General features: G+C 42.7%; 2 protein-coding genes across 2 annotated transcripts in view; one reads left to right on the top strand and one right to left on the bottom strand.

The window, feature by feature from the left end:
- LOC116840808 (REPTOR-binding partner) overlaps positions 1-1439 on the top strand; it is a 30194-nt gene extending 28755 nt beyond the window's left edge. Inside the window, exon 5 of the mRNA XM_032808016.1 lies at positions 450-1439. Within this exon, the coding sequence (XP_032663907.1) occupies positions 450-554 (105 nt within the window). The 3' untranslated portion in view covers positions 555-1439. The remainder of the gene's footprint in view (positions 1-449) is intronic.
- A 9391-nt stretch (positions 1440-10830) lies between these two features.
- The window catches only part of LOC116840806 (dipeptidase 1-like), a 125301-nt gene continuing 114406 nt past the window's right edge, over positions 10831-21725 (bottom strand). Inside the window, exon 11 of the mRNA XM_032808015.1 lies at positions 10831-14509. Within this exon, the coding sequence (XP_032663906.1) occupies positions 14393-14509 (117 nt within the window). The 3' untranslated portion in view covers positions 10831-14392. The remainder of the gene's footprint in view (positions 14510-21725) is intronic.

The following is a 21725-nucleotide window of genomic DNA, read 5'->3' as shown; positions in this document are numbered from 1 at the left end:
GGGGGGGGGGGGAATGGTTAGGTGGTGACGTTGGTCTCGTTTACACAATCCAAGCTAAGAAGTCGTGTTATTTGTCCGTTGACCATCGATTGGCCGCGCGCGCGCATCCATCTTTCACCGTCGCACGAGGAAGAGAAAAAACTCGCTCGTTAACGAAGTGTGCTCCGAAAATATTTGACATCAATAGCCGGTAGTAGAAGCTGTCGTCTCGCCGCTGGAAGTTTTTATATATCGACGAGGCGCGCCGCGTGTATTTCCGCAAAGTAGAACGGAACCGAAGGGTTCCGGCAAGAAGCGCTCTCTCTGTGTGTGCGCCCGTGCAAGTTCTTCCCAAATCCGTCCGATTCCTCCACTCTCCTCGCATGAATCCAGCTCGCGACGAGTCACATCGACGACCAAGATTCCGGCGGAACGCGCGTCCTTTACCGCCATTTGTTATTTTTCTGCAGTATCGTCAGTGGGGACACGAATTGGACGCCGGGCGATTCCCCGAGGGACTGCAGGCGTTGCTGGAGGAGCAGGGCGCGCTGAAGCGGGAGGAGTCCGGCAACTAAGCGGCGGAAGGAGAGGAATAAGGAAGTCACGCGGATCGCGCCGTTTCATTTGTCTTGTTCCGCGATCGAATCCTCTTCCTCTCTCCCCTCGCCCCCCTCCTGTCGTCCCATAGTCTGGCTTACGTTCCATCTTTTCTCTTCCACTCTTTCTCCTTGTCACACCGCGGTGTCCTTTTAAAGACGAATATTCGACTGTCGAGTTCCGAATTCACCTTCACTTCACGTCACGTCACGTCACGTCACGTCACGTAACTCGACTCGATCTTTCTTGAGAACCCCAAGGATAGGATCTTCTATTATCATTTCTTCGAACTCTTCACTTGTGCGTCTAACTTTTAGTAATCGTTACCTCATGTGCGTTAAAGTGCTTTCCTCCTATATGCGTTTTGTTAATTGCGAGTCGTTACGTTGATCTTCTTTTTATTGCCGTTGTTTAAACAACCTCAGTGGATCGAATCAATCGGGCGGTAGGTTTTCGTTTGTACCTCCGTTGCACGATTGTTACGGTGCGAGAAAGTAACTGTATATATATATACACATGTATACACACGCGCACACACACACACACACACACACACACACACACACACACACACACACACATATACACACATATATATATATATATAACTGTTACATGCCTCAGAAGGGAGAATGATCGTTGTGTATCATAGAGTCTATATTCAGTATTGTCTGTTTGAAAAGAGCGTCGTTACGTGGAAGCTCGTCGTTGACCGTTAGCCGATTCGTCTTAAATTTACCGACACACGGTACTCCTGTAGCATAAAAGAATCAACGTTTTGTACGAATTATTGCCGAGATAGTTTATTCGTACATGTGTACAAAATAGTCGAAGATAAAGCCGATATTTTTTGATGAACACTAGCTTATTGTCGTCTATCTCTCGTCTCTCTTTCCCTCTTTCCTCAGTTTTTCCGTCCACGTCGCGGAAAAATCGAGGATATTCCGTCAATAATGTTCGCAATATAATTCCGTCGTGGAAAAAACCGCTCCGCGGGCAAACGAACTTTTTTGTTTCCGAATTGCGCCAAAGACACGCGCATCCGCCGGCGTTACTTCGGAAATCGCGTTTCGGACGCTGTGACTTCGCGCCGTGCTTTTGCGGAACGGGAATTTGCATATTTCGACGTGAAATATGTCGGGGCTATGAAATCTCCGGCCCGATTTGCGTAGATTGCAACGCATTCACCGACGACAGACCGTCCCTTGCGTTCATTCGGCCGCCCGATGAAAAGAAGGGAAAAAAATTGGTAGATCCGATATCGTCGTTATGCGATTGCGCCGTAAAATTTCAAACGAATTTTGTTACGCAATTTAGCTCGGAGCTTTTAATCAGCTCGGGCAATAGCGGGCAAGCTTAACGTAATAATAATCGCGACGATAACAATGTTACAAAACGGGTGGCATCGACCGAGTTAAATGCTACAAATAAGAGGATAATCCGTTTCGGTAATTTAAGGGCATTTTCTGGCTTTTTCGTTTAATCCTTGGGCGAATTGACGTTTTCATCGCCTGGCGATCTGTAAAAGGTAAGCGAGGCCGATATATAGCAGGGGTCGATTTATTCCAACATGCACTGCGTTGCTATCTCACGTTGCAGATATATACGGGAGACTTACGTTTACGTTAGATCTATATATTTCCTGTTTTTCGAAAGTCCGCCATTGATACGAACGAAATAGCGGGTAATGCGGAAAATGCGAGGATTCAATACGCGTATTTGGCTCGAATAAAATTTTTGCCAAATACATTGCCCATAAATCACCTGCATCTCACCGCGATGCAGGCAGAATCAGACTTTATGCTTCCTTATTAAGAAGGAAATATCGATTTCAGCTCGTCTCTACCGCGCAAATACCGTAAGAAAAGCCCGTTAGCGCACAAAGCGTAGGTAAAAAAGGAAAGAAAAGGAAAAAAAAAAACGAAAAAGCGTTTTTCTCGCCGTGAGCGCAATAAATCAACGCTTTAGGCGGAGTGTAAGGTTGAAATATTGCCCCGTAAATATCAAATTGTACTAAAGTACCGGCTAAAGAACCAAGTGCCTCGTATTGTTATTAAGTTCGTTGTTGCGGTATACGCGGTCTACTCTCTGGCATGACAGCCTTAGTCGTGCCGGTGTTTCAAGGTGATGTATTTTTAAGTGCCCGAATGTGGGATACAAATTTATTCATTATATCCGTAATTCACTTTAAACAAGTTTAAGAATTCGGCTCGTAAATGTTTTCTTCATTAAGTTTGCAAATTCTGTAAAATTTGATGAACCAATGGAGAATAACGCTACACGAGCTCTTTTGTCTTACTGCTGCGAATGATTGCCGCCGTCTCTTTTATGTTGAGTTTTAAAAAGAGTTTACACCAAGAATTATTTAATATTGGATTATCTCAATATTCTATGTATATATTTATTCTTTTTTGTCTTTCGTCCCTAATAACTTCGTAGATTTTTAGTTTAGTTATTAATTAGAGAACATTAATGTATTCTCGCGAGCGACCATCCGCCAATCTTCTTTAATTAATAATTAAAAATCTACAAATTTATTAGGAAAGTGCTGAAGAAGTTTTTATTCAGTTTGATCTAAAGTACAAGCACACGATGGCAGACGTCGCCACTAGCTTATTTACCATATCTCGCGTGATCATTCACAAATCTTTCATTAATATCTCGATAATTATTGCGAATATCATAAAATAATATAGGATTTTTATGTTTACCTCAATCCATAATATGCTTCCACGGGAGGTATTCGAAAGTTATTTTGAGACACCTTGTATATACATATATACATACATACATATATATATATATATATGTGTGTGTGTGTGTGTGTGTAACGCAACGCGATTCGGACATGAAAAAGTATGCGACGCGTAAGAATATCAAAACAGTAAATAGAAAAAGTTACGTTATCTCTAGTCACTGCTCGACACAGAGTCGACTACCGTGCGCCCAAATATGAAAACAATTACACATCCAAAACATTCCGGACCTTCGAGAGAGTCAAACTTACTTTGGTGCGAGCTTTCTCCAATGTTTCTATTACGTTTCGAGCCGCCGAGTTGTCCACACGTTGTGACATACGTGTATCGGTGTGTTATTCATCGAGTCTGTTGAGTGATTAAATATTACGTCGGTTCTCTTGCAATACGCAATCGTTTCTCTGTTTCTCTCTGGTATCGCGTTAATTAACACGCGTTACTACTATCCAATTGCATCTACGCGAGTATTAGTACCATAAATGGCCGGGAGTGTCACAACAGAGAAGCCAGGATAGAACAAGTGGGACAACAATGGTATATCACGCATTTCCAGGTATGTTGCATGATGTATTATACAGAGAGGTTTCCGATTTTAACGGACCTGCGATGAACTTGTCGGGTATAAAAAATACCCGAGTCGAAATTTAGGTCGGTAGTCTGTCATCATTATTTCACAAATTATAACTTGACAATTATAGCTTCATGAATCTTGCATTATTTGTCAACCTGTATATTTTATTTCATACAACAAGAAATATTGATCTAACTAAGCGAATACGGGTCTGCAAATGCGGACCTGTAATTAATTATGCTCTCATCCTACATATACATACACACAATATTAAAGATTCAAAAGAATTTATAATTATGAATACCGGCCTCGGAATATGATGTAAATGTGGCAATTGCTATTTTTTGCGTCCAATAATGCTCTTTGAGTCGCGAGAGCGATCTTGTTTACATTCGTCAACGCTTTTTTCACGTCTAATTAGTTCTGTTATTGTATGTAGTCCAAATTTAAATCTCTAATGATCATTATTGAATACACAACTGTTATCTTTGGCTTTAAAGCTTTTTTCTTGTTTCTTTTAAAAATTTCTTTTCATCCTCTTTTCAAATGTCATCGAGATTTATAAAATATTAAAGAAAGGAGAGATTAAAAGAATAAAAATTTGTTGCTGGTTTTATACATTCGCATACTTTAATCCTTATTAAATTATTTGATATTTACTCATTTTTTCTGACACTTTACTTACAATTGAGTAACTTACATAATTAATGCATTGCTGATTGAAATTAAAAATAAAGATTAAGTGGAAATGGAATATATATATTGAAACAGTTTAATATTAAATAATTCTAAAATGAGTCTTTTCCAAGACTCAACATGGAGAAAACAGTAAGTAACGGTAGGTTTATGAAGGTAGGACAATAGATTGTACTATGTTGTATCTTGAGACTCTTTATTGGCCCTTCAAGTTCGACAGTATTTGCAGGGTTAATGTAGAAACGTAATTTCGACTCGAGAACTAACTACTAAGCATATCTAAAATGATTTTCTCTTATACACCAAACTGCACTACATCGCTGCGTGTTATGATGCACAAACTCGTTAAATAATTAGACACACCAGTGCGTACTTTATCGTCCGATTCATTACACCCCGCCGAGTTGGAAACAACATAAGATCGTTCTCGCGTTGGCCGTTATAATTGCCACGTGTTTTCCGCGTTGTTTCCGACAGATCTCATCCTAAGCTCGTTCGACCTCTCGTAGAGGTGCCGTGTGAGGAACATTAGTGGCACTTGCGTGGGTCATAAAAGTCCGGTAGCGTATGTGCTCGCGTTTCTCTTTCTCTCTTTTACGTGGGTGGATAACGACACGCAATTCCGCGCGTCATAAAACGCGGACATTCAATTTCGTTGCCGCGGAAAATGCGCGAACGAACGAACGAACGAACGAACGAACGAACGAACGGTCAGACGAACGAACGGACAGACGCGTTGGGTGCAGAGTTCATAAAGTGTAGTGTTGCGGTGTGAAAAAACGGCGACCACGACTGGGGACGCGGAAATAAGGAGAAAAAATATGGCTAGTCAGCGCACCGAGGAAATACTTGTGGCCTTTGCTATCGCATTCTCTCGCACTCTCTCTCTCTCTCTCTCTCTCTCTCTCTCTCTCTCTCTCTCTCTCTTTCTGCACTCACGTTCTCGCGTCGCTCGTAATTTATTCGATGGCCATGCTCGAAAATGTTTTCAGACCGGTGTCTCTCGTTCCGCGGTCGTAACGTAACAAGGAGTCGCGAGGTGGTTCGTATACTTTGCATTTTGCAGCTGCAACGTGTTCTGCGTGACCTTAATTCCAATTCCCACGTTCTCCTTCGGGGTTGATTTTTTTGGCGAGACAAGTATCGAGTCCTTAATAGTTTCTTAAAACGATGAGATAAACTTCTTTTTTAAAGCCCTGCTCCCATTGCTGCGGTTTGATGCTCTTGAGGCCGCGAGTGCGACCTTGCTGGCACCTGTCGACGCTTTTTTTTATGTCTGTTTTGTTATTGTACATAGTCCGAATTTCTCTATTGGTAAATAGCATTATTGAATATTGAATGCACAACTGTTGAATGGATGACGTCAAGAACGAGAAAACATGACAAAATTCTTTTCAAATTAAAAGCTATTTGTACCAGAAAACGCTTGAAATCGCGTAAGCATATTTGTAAAATGGTCCTATCCTTTTCTCTTGACAGTCAATAAATAGCCTTAAAATTAACGTGACATGTCTCTTTATCATGCAACCTGCCTCTTTTTATCATCTTTCCTTTATCTACCTTTCCTCACTATTCTGCCACATTAATTTTAAGGTTACTTATTGACTGTGAAGGAACAAGCATAGTATTTTCAGAGCATTTTCTTTCAAATAAATATCTTCTTATTTGGAAATGGTGCGCAGGAATTTTTGCCACGCGTTTCTTGTATTCTGACGTCATTAATTCAGAGTTCCGCAGCGTTGGGACCAGCCTTAACGGAGCTGGATCCTCACGGTCGCTGAAAGCGTAACGAAGTCTATGACACTTTTGCTGAGGGCGCAGAATTAGCTGCCACGCAATAACGTCATAACGCGACAATACGATTAGCTGAATTCTGTCTCCGAGCATTTTTAGAAACGAGGTTTTTGCCAATTCATCGATCCGTCGGTACATTTGTACCATTAAAGATATATTGTGGTGGACGTATAGCCGATAAAGCGGTAAAGAAAGGAATAAGTAAACGAAAGCTATTTTCCGAGGCGAGCGGCGCGCAAAGCCCGAGAACGTGAGCTGAGAAACGACAAGTAACTCCATCTCCGCGTCTTACCGCCTCTTCTTTCCTCCTTTTATTTCTCCTTTTTGCTTTGCTTGCTCGAAGAAATGCGCCTTCGAGGGGATGATACCTGTAGGTATTATCGCGTCGCTGCTGTTATTCCAAACGGTATTACGCGTAAGCAGATCACGACATTCAATCTATGATGTTTCGTCTGTACTTCGTGCTTCCGCGAGGATATCTCGCGAACGCAGCAACGAGAGGTCGCGGTAAAAACATTTCTCCGTATTGTAAAATTTGTATCGCGTCCACACGAAGAACTGAGAGAAGCTTTTCCGTTGTAATTTAAAACGATAAAGGAGTTACCTTTGAAATGAAAGTATCTATAAAAATAGCCTAAAGGGATTCAATAGCTGGAACGAGTTTGAATAAATATCCAAGAAGTTACAGCGCATTCTTCCTCGAGCGATACCTTTTTTTTTGTGTATTCCAGCGCGCGCCTGATGTTTATAAATCTCAATCGCAAAATATTTATTCTGCGCTGCGAGAAGATTTAATCCGAAAATTTTAGATTATTTCTCGAAGTTGGGATAATCGAGATGTGTCAATGACGCGTCTCGCACGTTCTTCGCATGCCGTGAAAAATTGACACTCCCCGAGATGTAGCGCGGCATCAATCTCGCCGGAAGATACGTTTTTAGGTTGAATTTATTTTACTCGAACATGGGGCTGGTGGATAAAAGCTTTTTTTTTTATATTAAGTAAACAGGCGTGTTTGCATTCGACGTATTTGTGTCGTTTCTGAAAACTGCGTTTCGCATGGTGCGTTATTTTGCGCTGTTTAAAGACATAAATATCGCATGCGAGTGCCTGCAACGGAGAAGCTCGTTTGTCACCATTTATGAAATATATGCTTGCCGGAATTATGCATGGTGTTTATGTAGTTTTAGGAGAAAATCCAGCTGTTCTCCTTATTTATGAAGCTTTGCGCTACAAGAACGCGTTTCTTTTTCTCATGTTCCTTTTTTTCTATCGGAACGATCGAGCGTGACACGGTAACGTATATCGATGTGACATACGATGTTTCATCTTTCGAATAGCAAGGACCGCGCTTGAATAATGAAACGGTCCATATGCGAAATATTTCATCAAGCGCAACGTGTTAAATTTTGCAGAGAAATTTTTTCCAAAATTCCCGTTGTGTCGATCTCTTATCTATGAAAATTTAAAACGAGACATAATCACACGCGCATATTTAACGTCGAGAATTTATCGTTTGTCATGACAAACTACCCTGGAAAAGATAAATTTTGTAAATAATTCATAATTCAAAGGGGGGAACATACTATCTTTTTTTTTTTTTCAGTATAATCTAGATACCGTTCGGAAAAAAAAAAAATAAAAGGTTACGAGGGAAAGCCGAGTTGAATCATAGATCGAGCTATAAAACAGATCCTCGTTCTTAATTTTAGGGCGTTCCTCCTTTTTTTCATGGCATGGCTACGTACGAGTCACGACAGACTCAATCTTTATAGGCCGGGTGCGATCGAGAGTCGAGGGTACTTGCGTTGATTCAATCGCGTTACGATATATAATATTCACGAAGACGGTTGCCCGGCGGGCGTCTGTAGTCATCTTATTGCTCGCGATAACCACCGGCAGTAATGTACACTGCACGACGCGGGCGCTGTCTCTCTCTATCGGCAAGGGCCGAGGGCAATCAAGGTTTACGATTGACCGAATCGTAAACCTGCCTGCGTTGCGACGGGTAGTACGATTCTTGATCGTATAATCCGGATCTCGGGTCCGCACGTTGGCCAAATTCCGTACAAATGCGGCATTAATTCCGCTGAGGGCTGGCAGAGTCGTCGCTCCTCCGATATCTCTTGATGCCACCTCGAGGCGCTGCGCGCACAGACTCTGTGCGGGGAGATTCATATTTGTACCGCTTCAAGTAGGAAATTTCGGGAAGATATACTTGATCCACCTTAGCGAGAGACTTGGCTCATCTCAGTTCACCTTAGGCGCTCTACGCGCGCTCAACTGTTTCAAACAGAGCAGATCGGTTAACCAGAGGAACTATTGTGTAATGAATATAGTATTGAATCCGTAATCCTCTGATAATAAGTTTACATCTCCACGTGAAAGTTGACTCGCGAGTATCGCGAACTTGCGGGTGAACTTTGCCGGAAGAAGACGTTCTTCCATTTCTCCTCGAACGATCGTTCGAATTATTCCCGTAATTATTTACATGAAGTGTCTGCGAAGCTGTTTGCCGATTTCCAGAATACAAGAATCCTTGGTTTTACCGCGAACTCGTTCTCGTCAGGTGCGATAATTCAAGGGAGGCACGTAAAACGATGCATATCTCTTTCCCCTTTCTTTCTCTATCTCCTCTCAGCCAGGCAGGCTGCGGTATAGAGCATTTTCCTAACTTTAAGAGCTCTTTTTGCCCCATGGCCAGCGCTCGCCGAGCACTTGGGAATATCGTCCGCGAACTTTTTGCAAATCCAACAAATTCCGTCGCGGAGGAAACGCGAGCGGTTCTTCGGGAGAGTAACGCCGTCAGGCGTTTCTTAAAACGGCCGCGAGATATAACTCGCCGGTTTCATATTATACGTTCCGAGCCGTATTAAGGGGTGAAATTTATAGGTCGAGTTTCCACGGTAAACTTAGCCGATATCTCGCCGGGAGGCGAAACAAAGAGTGGCTCTCGGAGATGGCGCGGACCCCGCCACCGGGGATCTACTCTGGCGGCCGCCCCGTTTCCGTCGTCTTTTGCGCCCCGTTCTCGTCCCCCGGCTAGTTGCCCCTCTCGTTTTTATTTTTCCACCCGGGCTTTCGCCGCCCGTGTCTTCTCCGTCGCGTTTCTGCGGCGCGGAGTGTCGGTCGAACGACGGCGGGAGAAAAAGCTGAGAGCTGCAGCCTGGACGACGGGAGAGACGAGGGGGTGAACGACGGGGAGTGGGTGCGCCGGGTGGCCGTCGAGAGGAGGGTGAGAGAGGGTGAGAGAGGGTGAATCGTAACGGCGCGAGATAGACGTCGGAGAAGACAGGGAAAAAGGCAGTCGGTTGGGGACGGTCTGAGGGACGGTCGAGGGCCGCGCGTAGAAACTAGCTGTCCATTCAGCCCCGCGAGTCGACGAAGGAAAGAAGCTTAAATGGTTTTTCCATGGCCGAATCCGGGTCTAAACGTGTCGAAACTTTTTAACGAGCTCGTTAGGGCCCCGCGAATGTGCGGGGAAATTAATTATCGTTGAAAGAGGCCGCCCGCCCGCTCGTCTATACGGACACACGATGCTCCCGCACTTTTCCAACTTTCCCGCCCGATAGCTACATTCGCACGTGAGTTTGGTGGCCAACGTTTTTGCGTTTCCGTCTGAAAAGACGTAAATTATGGCGAGAATCTTCGTCGTTTGCCATTTCAAGAAATTGCACCTCATTGACGAAATGACAGTCGAGAATGTTTGGAATTTTTGAACGTTTGTAGCACGCAGAAAATATTATAGTAGAAATTACGTTGAAATTATATTTCTATTTATAGTGCTGTTTGTAAAGTTGGACTATACTTAGAATTAGCTATAACTTATTACAATTATTACTGGAATATACTAGAATTAATTACGTATAAATTGCTATAAAAATAGTAAATTTGGTGATCTACTTGGCATACGACATAAAAATTTTGTTGTAACTATAATACTTTCCCCGTGTGCAAAAGTTTACACCAAAAAGAAAAGATATATAAAAAATAGTAGATATTCCTTTGGAGGATATTAATTATATATTTGCTTAAATTCTTTTATTTAAATAGAATAAACAATTGCTTTCGTGAAAAGCCAATTTTTTAAAGATTTTAAGAAAATGCATATTTTCCTATCTGAAATATATTCTATATATTAGTATAAATAAAAACATGTTATTAGTACCTACCGTATAAATATTTTTTACCTCTCAAATACTTTTCTTCTCATAGCGTACGAGTTTTAAATTTTGTTCTTCTTTCCAAATGAGTCTTCTCATAAAAATCAATTTCACTTTATTCTAGTTTATTTCGATTTCTTGTTTGTAAGGAATGATACACAATGGCACACAAACAAGCCTCAAGCTCACACAACTCACGCGAGTATTCTTCGCGCATACCTTAACGGCACTCGATGTTATTTAAAGGTGGGATCGAAATAAATGAGAACTCGCTCGTTTTTGCAACGACGGCGTTTTCGACCTGCCGTAGATTTATTTTGGATACCAGTAGCTTTCGAAACCTTATAAGATATTAAGTTACGAGGCTCGCGTTTCGTCGATCCTATTCTGCCGGCACGAGAATGGTCGTTAGGTCGATCGGTTTGATTAACTCTCGACTGCATCGTGTTGCTTTTGCTAGAACACAATAAACGAAATATGACGTCTACGCGGTTTCACGCAGTTTCATGGCGCGTGGTACCTGCGTACCACGAAGCGTAATATCGGCCGATTAAAGGTAACTGAATTCTTCGTTCCGAATAAAGTCGTGCGCGAATATTTCCGACGTTTGGTGTGTATCGCTCGTGTGCTGAGTGATTTGCGTTGAATTCAAATAGCCGCTCAATGGAGAGTTATTAACGACCATATCGTCGTGGCACGAGGGAAGTCGATGCGTTCGTTCGAGTGCTCCGATGCTTTTCACCGGTGCTCTTCGCTATGATAAAATTTCGGTGCAAAACGGTCCGCGCGTGCGAGAGCGAAACTGCGCGAGACAGAAAATCCCGCGTCCTCTTTCTCTACCTCTTTCTCTCTCCTTCTCAGAATCGTACGGCGGCGGCGGCGGCGGTGGCGGCGACGGGTTGTGGCGTAGCCACGGTATAGAATTTAAAAAATCACCGTTGAATTTGATATACGCCGACGTAATATGTATCGACGTTCAACTTCGATCGTGCAAAATCGTAGGAAAGGCTTACACACAAGTATCGAGCGACATGCTTGTCCGTCGACTTGGTCGACTCGGCGCGTCGCTTCGCGATTAGCCCTCGTTCGTAGCTCTTTGTAGATCGCGTTGTTGGTCAAGCCTACCATCTCGAATCGGCGAGACTGGGGAAAGGATCAGTCCTGAAAAAAACCACCGAGTAGGGTAGACCGGGGCTAGATGCTCCATATTTCAGAATTATAAAGCTACAGCTTCTCAAACAACTAATTGTTGTGATTAACTACATAAATCTGATAGCTTTCTTCTGTGCTTATGTTTGTTACGATCCCTGTTAACTGTATTTTGTTTTGTAATAACCAAATTTTATAATAAGCATTTTATTCTATAATAATCAACATAAAAACACAGCAACGCGTCTACCTTGCCCCGGTTAAATTTCCCAGAAGCACAGGATAAAGAAGGCAATACATAAAATGTATATCTTAGTAGTTCCGAAGGATCCGCTAGAGATCTCCACGGTCCTCCTGTCGGCCCTCAATTATGGACTAATTTTACCCCGTCCGGCCATATACTCGATATCACTCATTTTATGAATGAAAATTGCTTTCATCATCATCAACAGTATAGCATACGCTTGCGAGAAATTTCATTCTACCTGGTATAACACGTCACTTAACTTTATTCATTCGCGATGGAGAATGTTACTAGAAAATTTCAAGACTCGACAATTTACTGTGGCACTACACAAGTCAAATTTTTTCTATTTTTCAACTGTAATATTATGCCGATTTTAATGGAATTCTCTCAGACGAAAGTATCTATACTCTAAAAGAATTATTTCGCGATTTTATATCCGCTGCTTTCCTCAAAATAAATACTAAAAAAAGCACATGAGTAACATGACCCTTGGGGGCCATCTAGACCCGGTCTTCCCTACACTCGACGACAACGAGCCGGAATATCGAAATATTTTGCCTACCCGACGCGACTTTATGTCGGTGTAGCTTAAGTGGAATCGAGGATGCCCGGGCTGACTTGGCTCTTCGATCCAACATGGCCGGCTTGACGTGCTGGAGGAATATGTTTTTTTTTTTTCGACTTCAGGTACCGTATGTACAAGTTGTGTAGTCATTCGCGCGCACACACACACGCACGCACGTTGCGTCACTCACTCTTTCTCTCTCTTACTTTCACTCACTCACTCTCTCTCTCTCGTTCTTTCTCTCTTGCTCTCTTTCGTACGGTTTTACATCCTCAAACGATTCTCCATTCGCACTAGGAGCAGTCGCCCATTATTCCGTCGCACGTGATCGGTGTGTCGCGATGTATATATAATATAATTATTGACTAGGACAGTGTTTTTTTGGTTCCAGCTTCGACGAGGAAATCGCTGAGTACAAATTTAACATCGAGTATGCCCGTGGCTAAATCGTTAAACATTTATACAAACGCGTTGGTCTTCGTATCGCAGTGATAAGGTGCGTTTAATCGCCTCGTTGTGTCGTGCCGATCGATGTTTCGCTCTTCGCTTTTAGCTCTTACCTTTTCAGCCAGCATCGATAGCTCGATCGAGCTCTCCTCTCGTCGACGATGCACGCGAGGCACGCGCTCTTTCATACAACCATCGCATGACGGAGTGCACGTATCAGTACCGCAACGCTACAATCGGACGATCGTACGCCACAGTGATTCTCGCGATCGTTCTACAGTCGCGTAATTCCTCTGTGATCAATGCCTGCGGATAAAGGCCGTTGTGCGTTCCGTTTGATATAAGTAAATAACGAATTGATTAAAACGAGGCAGTGATGGGAAAGGCGCTGCAATTCGTTACCGTCGAATGGGACTCGCAAGTTGGCCCAAGCACATGGCGTAATTTTGCGACGTGCATTCGTCGTTTGACTATTTGATTTTCTAGGGTAAGTTGATAAATTATACAGTAGCTTGACAATGGCCCGTTGGAACAATCAATAGCGCCACAATAGTAATGTCCACGCTAGTCTCAAATTAATAGACCGTTGCTTCATTGATACGCAGCATACCGTTATTATCGTGGATAATCGATTAGGCTGTGCGCGGTTATTAAATGTGATAAAGATCGTGGACGCGGAACGAATCGATCCACGGCTGGATCGAGCTTCGTGGCGTGCACGAACCTAACAACCGATTTGACGTTTAAGCGAGTTTTTGTTCGAGATATTGGCAAGTCAGAGAGACAGCGCGCGATTAAAAGTCGACGGTAACGACTGGTGCACATTGCGACAATCAATAATTACGAGGATCTATCGTGTTTAGCCGCGGATAGCGGGCCATCGAGGCGAAATCGCGAATTAGATCTCGGTTATTTCCCACGTTCGCTCCAGCTGCAATTCTTGCCGGGAGCTTCGCACCTCCGGTCGCGGTACTGACGTGCCATTGGCCGTCTCGCTCGATATCCTTCGCGAGCACTCGCATCTCTCGCAGCTCCGGTATCTCTGGCGGAAATCGAGTTTACCTACCTACTTACGTACAAAGATGAGAATCGCGGATAACGTCGAGGAGGATCGAAAGGGGAGAGAGAGAAAGAGAGTATGTGAGGAAGAGGAGTTGGGGGAGGAACAGAGTACGTGTATTTGCGCGTGTATGTGTATTCGTTTTTGTGTGTGCGGGGGCGGACACACATCGAGCCGTCCCTGGGAGATGCGAGCGGTCGCGAACTTGGAGTAAAGTTGTAAGGGGTGAGTTTTACTCCCACTGGGGCAGTGATCTTATTTCTTCCTCTCGATCGCTTCGTTCTCTCTGTTTCCGCCCCGATCGCCAACGTCGTGTTTGCGCTCCGCGGCGTCTCGTTGCTTCCTCGCGCCAAGAGAGGACTCCGACGACTTAAGGCGCCATCAGGCCCTTTATGTTGTAACGACAGTAATCGCGACCGATTATGTCCTCGTATGGGATCTCCTCCTCCAGTGGCTCCATACCTTCCGCGGCCATGTTGTCGCGAGTCTGCACAGATACACATAACAAGAAAGAAAGAGAGAGAGAGAGAGAGAGAAAAGGAGGGAGAGAGAGAGAGCTGCGATGTAGTAAATTGCGAGTTACTGACTGTTAAAGTGTGGCTTATGATGATTTATATGCATAGCCGTTTGGTACGCGCCGCATCGACTATGGTCGAACGCTGAGCGTTCGTGGAACAATCGTATCAACCATAGTTTACGTCCGCCGATCACTCATCGTAATCTCCGCGTGTGTACATCTGTAAATTCGCTGCGAGTGGGTCGATAATCCACGACGCGCTCGTGGATTATGGTCTACTCGAAACAAAGGGGGAACACGTGCAAAATTCATCCTTGCGATTTATATGGGAACATCAAACTCCTCCCCTTCTCGTTCTCTCTTCTTGACTTTTAAAATCTCGGGAGTATAGAGTGCTCCTATTTATATACATATGAGTCAACTGTTACAACTTGAGATATCTTCGAAGCAAAGAACAAAGATGATCTTCAGATCTTCGAAGTTACTCTACTTAGAAAAAAAGAATTATCACTATAAGACGCTTCTTTTTAAATAAATAACTTCGAAGATCTGAAGATCAACTTTGTTTTTTACTTCGAGGATATTCCGGATAGCAATACACGCAGAAAAAAGGATATTTTGACTCGGAAAATATCTTTATTTTTGACACGTTAATCTTCAAACGAAACTACGTAATGTTAAACGAAGATAAGTTACTTGCAAGAATATATTTTATGATTTTTTCAACGCGAGGAAAAACAATCAGTGTTCTTATTATTTCAAAATAATACCCATTAATAGAAAGCACAAAATCGGATTGTCCTTTTCTTCTGTATAGTTACCGACTCGTAAAAACACTGTATACTATGGGACAATTTCAATCGCTATAATAGCCAGTTCCGACAATGCTTTCAAATTAGGGGCCTTGAAGGGTCTCGATTACACGTGAATATCAAATTGTTTCGGGCTGTGAGTAAATCGAAATATTTATGAGTGCGTGCGCAAAGGTGAAGCGCGCAATGTTGATCATTTTTCTCGTGTGCATTCCGGCGGCGCGTTAAAAAAAAGTCCAATGAATTGACGACGTGTCGTACCACGCCGCGCCACGTCACGCTTTTGAGACATAGCTTCTAAGGGTGCAGTGAAGATGGAAGACCGCGCACGTCGCAAATGTTCTCAGGAAAAATCGCGCCTGGCGATTGCTGTTGTAGCAGCAGCAGCAGCACCGGCAACAACAGCAGCAGGGAAAATAAAAAGGATACGTGCGCGTCCCACGTAAGGGATGGGCAACGATGAAAAGCAAAGACGAGCGCGCGCAGAGGTGGTATGGTGGGAAAAAAAGTCGGTGTGGCGCGTGGTATATTTCATACGGACATGCATGCCGCCCATCAATTCTCGGCGAAGCCCATTAACCCTCCCGCGGGACTTTGCCGAAAACGCAGCTTTCGACGGCTGACGAACGCGACAGCGATGCTCACGACACGCTGCTCTTCTCCGGCGTGATGACGACGAAAAATCGCTGCGACGTATACGGCGCGGATCAGAATTCGCGCTGCAAGAGATTAACATATTTATGGCTTTAATATATCGACAGCAATTTAAGCCGCGAGCGCGCGAAAAACGAGATCGATGACAACGGTGTCGAGAAGAAAGAAGCACCGCGCTTTTGAGCAGCTTTTTCTGATTCGCCGTCACGTTCGGTCACGTTCGCGCTTTTCATTGTTCCCTTCTCGGGTGATTATAAGGATCGCTGTCACGATTTGATGATTGAGTTTGATGGTTGCACGAGCGAATGGGGAGGGTGGGTGGAGAGTCTCGTGTTACGTGCTAATTAAACGTGTGAACGAAGATTGATGGCATCCGCCGTATCCGAACGAGGTGAGTGGAACGAATGACCGTTTCATATATCGGGAGGGATATAAAAGTTGTCATTGAATTCAAGATGCTTCTTACAGCTTTCCTTGGCAGCTATGCGGAGTGAAACTTTTTTATGCGAAGAGGTGGTCTTTTTGATTCGTGTGGAAATAATTTATCGGGGCACACAATGACGGAGGATGTAAAAAGGTTTTATTGACTTCAAGACGTCGGTTTCACTTCTTTTTTCTCCTTTTCTTCTCTCTCTCTGTCTCCGCGGGATTTATTACGCTTTCATAAAGTCAGAAAATGACGTATTTCGTCTCGCGCTCGAGATTGATCCTGGGTGAGATACATATTAGGACTCCGTATGGAAATTTCTCAAACATTTTTACATATAGCATAAATTTATAGAATAAATTTACAGCATAGATTTTTATCGAATTATCTTCCTTGTTCCAAATAAATGTAACGTATTGCGATATCAATTGGAAATCTTATTCTAATTATAGAAAATTATAGAAAATCCTTTAGGATCTAATTGAAATCCATTCCGATTTCTCAAATAATCGAAATTGCGATTTTAAATGGAAAATTCAAAGACAAAAGAAAAGTTGTTTAGGAAGAATGAAAGAAAAAGAGGAGACAGAGAATAACAAAATATGATAATCAGCACTTTTATAATTATGATTTACAGAAATATAAGATTTTTCTCTTTTTAAAATTTTTATAGACTGTTGTATGATCATTTTTATTTAAGACATCTATAATTTATTTCAAAGTAAAGTTAAGCAAAAGCTTGAAACAGTTTGAGTATTTAAGCTGTTTCAATATTTTTTAAGCATTTGTATTTGTAAGAGAAATATAAAATAGAACTCGAATCGTGACACAGAAATATAAAATAGATATTGAAAAAAGCTTTGGAAGAACTTAGATAGAGAAAATGACATTTATTTAGGATTTTTCGCACCTAGAATCGCATTTTTGAAATATATTTTCAATCTCTGAATTTTCGTAGATTTCTCAATCAGAACCCGTAATTTTCTTGAGAAATTGGAAAAAGTTCTTATTAGATCCCAGAAGATTTTCTATGCGTGACAGCGCAGCGCAAATTTCACTCGCATCTGGCAATCCAGTCTGCAGTTTTTCAATTAAACCAGCGCGACAGGAAGTCCGCCGCCTATCACAAATATTTACGTCGCGTAAACGCAACTGCAATTTTTCGGTCATTGGTTACCTCGTGCAACGAGGTGCACCAATATTTTACAATGGGGGACGCGGCGACAAATATAATTGTCGTCGAGATTCAGGACGATTTTTCCGAAAACAAGCCTTACGGACAAAACCGATGATCAGCGAGCATCTGTGAAATTATTTTTTCGCTTTCGGCGAAAACAAGAAGCACATGGTTTTGAGCGAACAAAGAGTCACCGAAATAAAATCCCAGTAGTCGCGTTACGTTTGGCTCGTCACGTTCGACTTTGACTCTGTGTATTTTGCGAACAGTGAAAATACGATCGTGGAGACACGGTCGATGAGAAAAAGGTTGGGCAAATCATGAATTATACTTTGAGCGTGTCGCACGTTTCATTCTCGCTTGACACTTCGTAACGTGAAGTCTCCGCAACGTGACATTTCATCTCGCTGCCCCGGTGAATTTCCAATTAAACGAATGCATAGAGAGCAATGACGGCGCATCACCGGCGTCAAGGCGAAAAGGGAAATGAGCGTGCGATGTATAGGAGGAGCACGTCGACAGTCTAATCAAATCCACCTTTATTGTCGCTTTCGCACCTTGAGCGCGTAACGTTGCGGTTATAAACGCGAGCGAGCAATGCGGACGCCTCTGCGCCGCAGTAATACCCTTTTTGCTGGCATCCGGGTGTATTCTACTTTAAAATTGAAATTTTTTCCCTTCGAAACATCAACCACGGACGCTTGAAACAACTACTGAATGAGAGATTAGAACGTTAATGGACGTTGAAAGGCTTCCTTCATAAATGCACCGACAGACCCGTTATTCGTTCGCACTTTTCCGTATTAAACTACGCAATATCAAAAAGAGAAAAAAAATTGCGCGTTGCGATATTAAGCGTTTCTTTTTCTCTGAAAACCTATTTGTGTGCCTCGGAGAGAATTTTATAGTGAATATCAGTATAAAATTTTCTAACCATAGAATAAATTGATATTCTACTCGATATTCTAGTCGTAATTAACTGTTCTTTTATCTCATAGGCATATTTATATTTTAGAAACTGAAAAATGAGCTATTTCCTATATTTCTAGCGAAATTTATTATGTTCCTTAGTAAGATAGACAGTCTATTCCTATTTAAAAACTACTATTGAAAACATCTACTGAAAACATAGTGAAATTGAAAAGAGAGAGATATTTCCTCCTACCGAAATTGCGCTCGCGTTTGCACCGTACTAAAGTCTCTTTTGTTTCTTGAAAATAGACATCTTGATAAAAACTGGTGCATTGCGTATTTACCGATACATATTTGAAGCAGCCCGATATTTACGAGACATAGTATTGTTACGAGCGGGATAAAACACGGGAGAAAAACGTTGAATGTTGCGCGGAGTTTTGCAACTGACGAATACCGATAACGAAACAAGCCGATAACGGCACGGCTTGCGCAATGCTAATTACGATATTGCCCGTAGCGCGGTGACAGCTGTTTGTCGACTATGTATTCTGTTGGGTGTTCGCTAATGGAAGGAATAAAAAGGGGGCAATCTTTCAAGGAACGGAATCGAAGTGTTCTGTGAATCTGTCGAAAGAAAACGGAGTCGTCGGAAAAATCGTATGCGTAATTTACAAATTGCGTTCCGAAAAGACCTCTGAGATCTTTGTTTCTCGAGAAAGACATGCGCTCAGAATGCAGTCCATTAGACGCTACAAATATTTCAAGGCGCTATATTGATCAATTATTTTCTTTAAACGCTTCAGAGAGTTTGCAGCGTTTGCACTCTTGATTGTTAAACGGTTTTTATCGAATGAAGTAGCAACGCTTCAATCTGTCAGAATTAGTCATAGTTATACAAGAATGATTCAACCTACAGAATTATGGTTTTTAATTTTTGTCAACAATGGGTAGTTTATACCCATCTCTTTACACAAAACGATCCAAGTCTTATGGACGCCTAAAATTAATTAAAAAATTGTTTTTATTTTTTTCTAATAGCGCTGTCTTGTACCCATTTGCGTCTTTTTTAGGAACTTGTCTCACAAAAGAAATTTGTCAATAAATATCTTCGAAGGAAAAAAAATTGCTTGACTTCTTGAACGATAGTGAAAAAATCTTGGTGTTATTTATACTTTGTTATGTATCAAATTTTCACCCTCACTTTTTTTGAAACGTACATCATATAGATTGGATCATTCCTTTATAATTACGGTCAATTAAAGCTACTGCTGACGTGTATACGCAGTAATCGGATTTCACAATACAGAGTGATGATGAAAGCTTTGTTAATGTCATGGAATAAAACTTCTAAAGGCGTGAAAATATAATGTTACAAAAGTAATACAGTACAATATAATAGAATAATGTGAAAATAATATGAAAATATAATGTAAAAGTAACAAGAAATAATTGTGCAAAAGGAATAAATGAGTAATATTAGAGCGTGATATTTATGAAAAGAGGAATTTGTTTTAAATTAATAGAGGGAACACACATTATCTTGAGAAATAATTTTTAAATATTTATAACCGATTATTTTTTGTGTCGATTGTTGCGCATACGTGTTAGTAGGGGCTTTCTAACAACTCGAATTGTTGCAATTTCATTCGGCAAAAAGTGTACAAATCATTCAGGAACCGAGTGTACATTGGTTCCCCATTTCGTGCACGCATGTGCGTCCATGTAAAACGCAACGATTGTTTGGAGCACTCCCTTTCCTAAAATGAGGAACTCGGCGATCACAATTCATCCGAAAGAACAAAAGATCGGGGAGGGACTCTCGCCCGCCATTAACGTATTTCGCGATGGCACGGCGATTTGCATAATGCGGGTGTGTACGACGCTGATTACATTACGCCCGAGGAATTTCCACCGCTGTTTCCGGACGACGACGACGACGACGACGACGACGACGACGACTCCTTGCGGTGAGCGTTTGGCGGGGGTGCCGCGGTCTTACGAAACAGTATCAAAGTTCCTTCAGATTCCGTCCCTCGTACGAAGAACAATAGCGGAATTGAATTTCAAGGTAACGTAATCGCCACCATTTTGTTCGCCGCACCGTAGGCACGGTCATTATTTCAGCAATTACGACGTTTCTCGCCCGCCGTGTAACCCGGATCCCACCTAAGGGCAAGGGAGGGAGGTAGAAAACGACGAAGAGAGGGGTTGAAATTGCTCAAAGGATTTGGCCCCTTCGCCCAACCTCGTCGACTCTATCGCGATGAGAAAAGCAAAGTGCAGAATTTGTATGTGTGTGTGTGTGTGTATCTCAGGTAAGAAGGGAAGACGACTTTCCCCGCGAATTTGCGCGCCGAGAATTAATGGCAGCCTCGCAGTCTCTCAGTCGGAAGAAACTCGATTCATAAGCGCACGAATTCCCTCGCGATCCGCGCTGCAAATTATCTCAAGCCGTGAAGGTGAAGTCGCATTTTCGTGTATTCCAATAATCAAATAATCTGCTAAGACGTCTCTGGCCTAGGAAATTACACGCGTCAGATTAGACCGGGATAATTTAAGACTGCTATGCCAACGCGACGTGACGCGGTTACGTGTAATACGCTTCCATTAGGCTCCCATTGTGCCGTGCGGGCTAACGCCGCAGCTTTTTCGCTGCTGCTGATAACGTCGCGTCTCCCGCGGTGCCGCGGGTACATTTTTCCGTGACGTGACGATAAATCACCGAGGAGAATTCGCGGGATAATTTTAATTTCCAACCGCGCGCGCGCACGCACGCTCGCTCGTGCACCGAATTTTTGTTCCTTATGGGGACCAGAGAGAATTGTTGAGTGAATGAATGAATTTACGCTTTTGCGCGTAACTCATTTCACGATGGTTTATTACGTTACGATCCAAATCTGGAGGCATAACGCGCATTCTTCTCTAAATATAATAAACGATTTTTGCTTCGGGCAAATAACCGCGCGGTTCCGTTGACCACATCGCGGCGCAATTAAATTAAATTATCGCAAGTAATTTCAACAACGGTCATTCTGAGCGTCCTCAAACATCCGGAACATCCGGCGCACATAATTTCTCACATCATTCCTGGCGGAGCGTGTACCACTATGCGGGGGTAATAACCGGCGCTGAAACATTTTCAGACGCCGCTGAATTCTCGCAGGGCGATCTGCATTCGACTGCTCCGTCTAAATCGGGGGG

Source organism: Odontomachus brunneus, unplaced genomic scaffold (genome assembly GCF_010583005.1).
Source record: "Odontomachus brunneus isolate Ranch 3 - 2012 unplaced genomic scaffold, Obru_v1 Obru_scaffold_012, whole genome shotgun sequence".
NCBI classification, from domain to species: domain Eukaryota; kingdom Metazoa; phylum Arthropoda; class Insecta; order Hymenoptera; family Formicidae; genus Odontomachus; species Odontomachus brunneus.
Note: the sequence above shows the minus strand (reverse complement) of the source record. Positions and strands in the feature narration are given on the sequence as shown.